Here is a 1,854-nt window from a genome sequence, read left to right as displayed (position 1 = left end):
GAGTTTAGGGCTGTTGTACATAGGGTCGCTATGAGTCACAAGCGATTCGACGGCATATAATAACAACAACAACAACAACAACAAAATTACTCAGCTTATACCCCAAGCCTAAAAAACAGTATATGGTAACTAACTGCTCAATGACTACATAAACACAATGTAACGTTAATTAACAACTGGGAAATGTTTTATTTGTCTTTTTATTTAACTGTCTGCCAAAGTGTGAGTCACATAGCAGAATTCAGCAATGATGAATCCATCAATGAATGAGATAGTGTACCCAACAATTGCTACACTGATAGCACTAGAGTTATTATTCATCATTGGTGAAGGGTCTCCACTTTTTTTGAGGCATCTGTGCCACTGGAGCAATGAATGTGGGTTTACAGAAGTTAATGTTCAATCCAAGAGAACGTGAGAAGGCTGTACTGACAGAGAAGAGAGGGCTGATTTCTCACACTACATACTTGCTCTTAATCTTCTTTTATTATTTTCTTTGGGTCAATTAGACACTAATTTATTAATTACATTAATAAGAGGTAATTAACATTATAAAGCAAATGTTTATCAATATCTGTATGAAAAACCAATGTGATCTATAAGTCTTCAGTACAAAAAAAAAAGATAAATGAATTAAAAGAAAAAAAACCCCAAAACCCTAGTAAAAATCTATTTCTTGGTGTCCCTTAAACCTACTTTCCTGAAATATATCCATATTTCTGGCTACCTTTTTATGTCTACATGAACATAGTGTATTCTTATATTTGTTAACAATACATGGTTCAAATTTACCAGCTGCTCTACAGGAGAAAGATGAGCAATCTCTACCCATGTGATTTACTACCTCTGAAAACCCTTTTGAAGATTAGCAATGAGTTAGTTCCAACTTGATAGTATACTACAACAACAACAACTTGAGAAAGCAGTGAAAGTTCATCAAATAGGAAATTCTAACAATTTACTATGTTGTTCCAATAAGAGCATCTTTCTAAAACTAAAATTCCAAATTAAGTCATAAATGTACCTGGTAGAGCAGAGAATGCTTATATACTCCAAGAATATATAATTAATTTCAAAATGTCAATGAAATTTCAAAATGTATTTTAATAAATGATCAGCTATTACTTCAGAAATGTGGGCATGTTTTAAGACTAAAAGAATTTTATATTTGTCAAAAATTTATATTAGGAGCAATGAATATTTGGTAAATTATGAGAAAATAAAATTAATAATTGCTTTACCTTATGACACAGTCGATAATTAACCAGTATGAAGGCAATGGGAAAAAATACTGTCATGCAATTTACAATTAAACTGTGTGACAAATACAACAGAAATTTATCTAGGGAAAGAAAATTCTATGAAATGTGAAGGAATTTGAAGAAGTTACCTACAGCAGATTTTTCTGGAGAAGCTGGAATATCAAATGTTTCGCTGATATGATCCTCCAGGTCTTGCTGAGAGTGTGAATAATAAATTTGGTTCCAAATGTTTTTCTTGGATTGCTTGGGTGGTAAAGCTGGAGGTTGCCCATCTTCAGGAGACTCTTGTGATCTAGACACAGGCAAAAAAGAAATATTTTCAAAGTTGCCTTATGTTGTTCATTTCCATCAAGTTAGAACCAACTCATAGCCGAACCTCCAATGTTATTTCAGAGGCTATAAACTGCATGGAAGGGGAATTCCCATCTTTTTCCTTGGAGCACCTGGTGGATTTGAACCACTTGCCTTTGGATTGGAAACACAAATTCATTACCAGTTGGCTATCAGAACTCCCTCATTGCCTTATGGAAACATTATTTTATTTCTATTTATTTTTTTTAATCCTTTATTTTTCATTTCAATGAACATCTAC

General features: G+C 32.8%; 1 protein-coding gene across 1 annotated transcript in view; it reads right to left on the bottom strand.

The window, feature by feature from the left end:
• The window catches only part of PTPN4 (protein tyrosine phosphatase, non-receptor type 4 (megakaryocyte)), a gene marked incomplete at its 3' end in the record, with an annotated part of 444,194 nt that overhangs the window by 84,405 nt on the left and 357,935 nt on the right, over nucleotides 1–1,854 (bottom strand). The window contains exon 15 of the mRNA XM_006902506.1: nucleotides 1,395–1,554. Coding sequence (XP_006902568.1) covers nucleotides 1,395–1,554 — 160 coding nt within the window. The remainder of the gene's footprint in view (nucleotides 1–1,394; nucleotides 1,555–1,854) is intronic.

This window comes from Elephantulus edwardii, unplaced genomic scaffold (genome assembly GCF_000299155.1).
Source record: "Elephantulus edwardii isolate Elephantulus edwardi_28Jun2011 unplaced genomic scaffold, EleEdw1.0 scaffold00419, whole genome shotgun sequence".
Lineage (NCBI taxonomy): Eukaryota > Metazoa > Chordata > Mammalia > Macroscelidea > Macroscelididae > Elephantulus > Elephantulus edwardii.
This window is presented reverse-complemented; position numbering and strand designations above follow the sequence as displayed.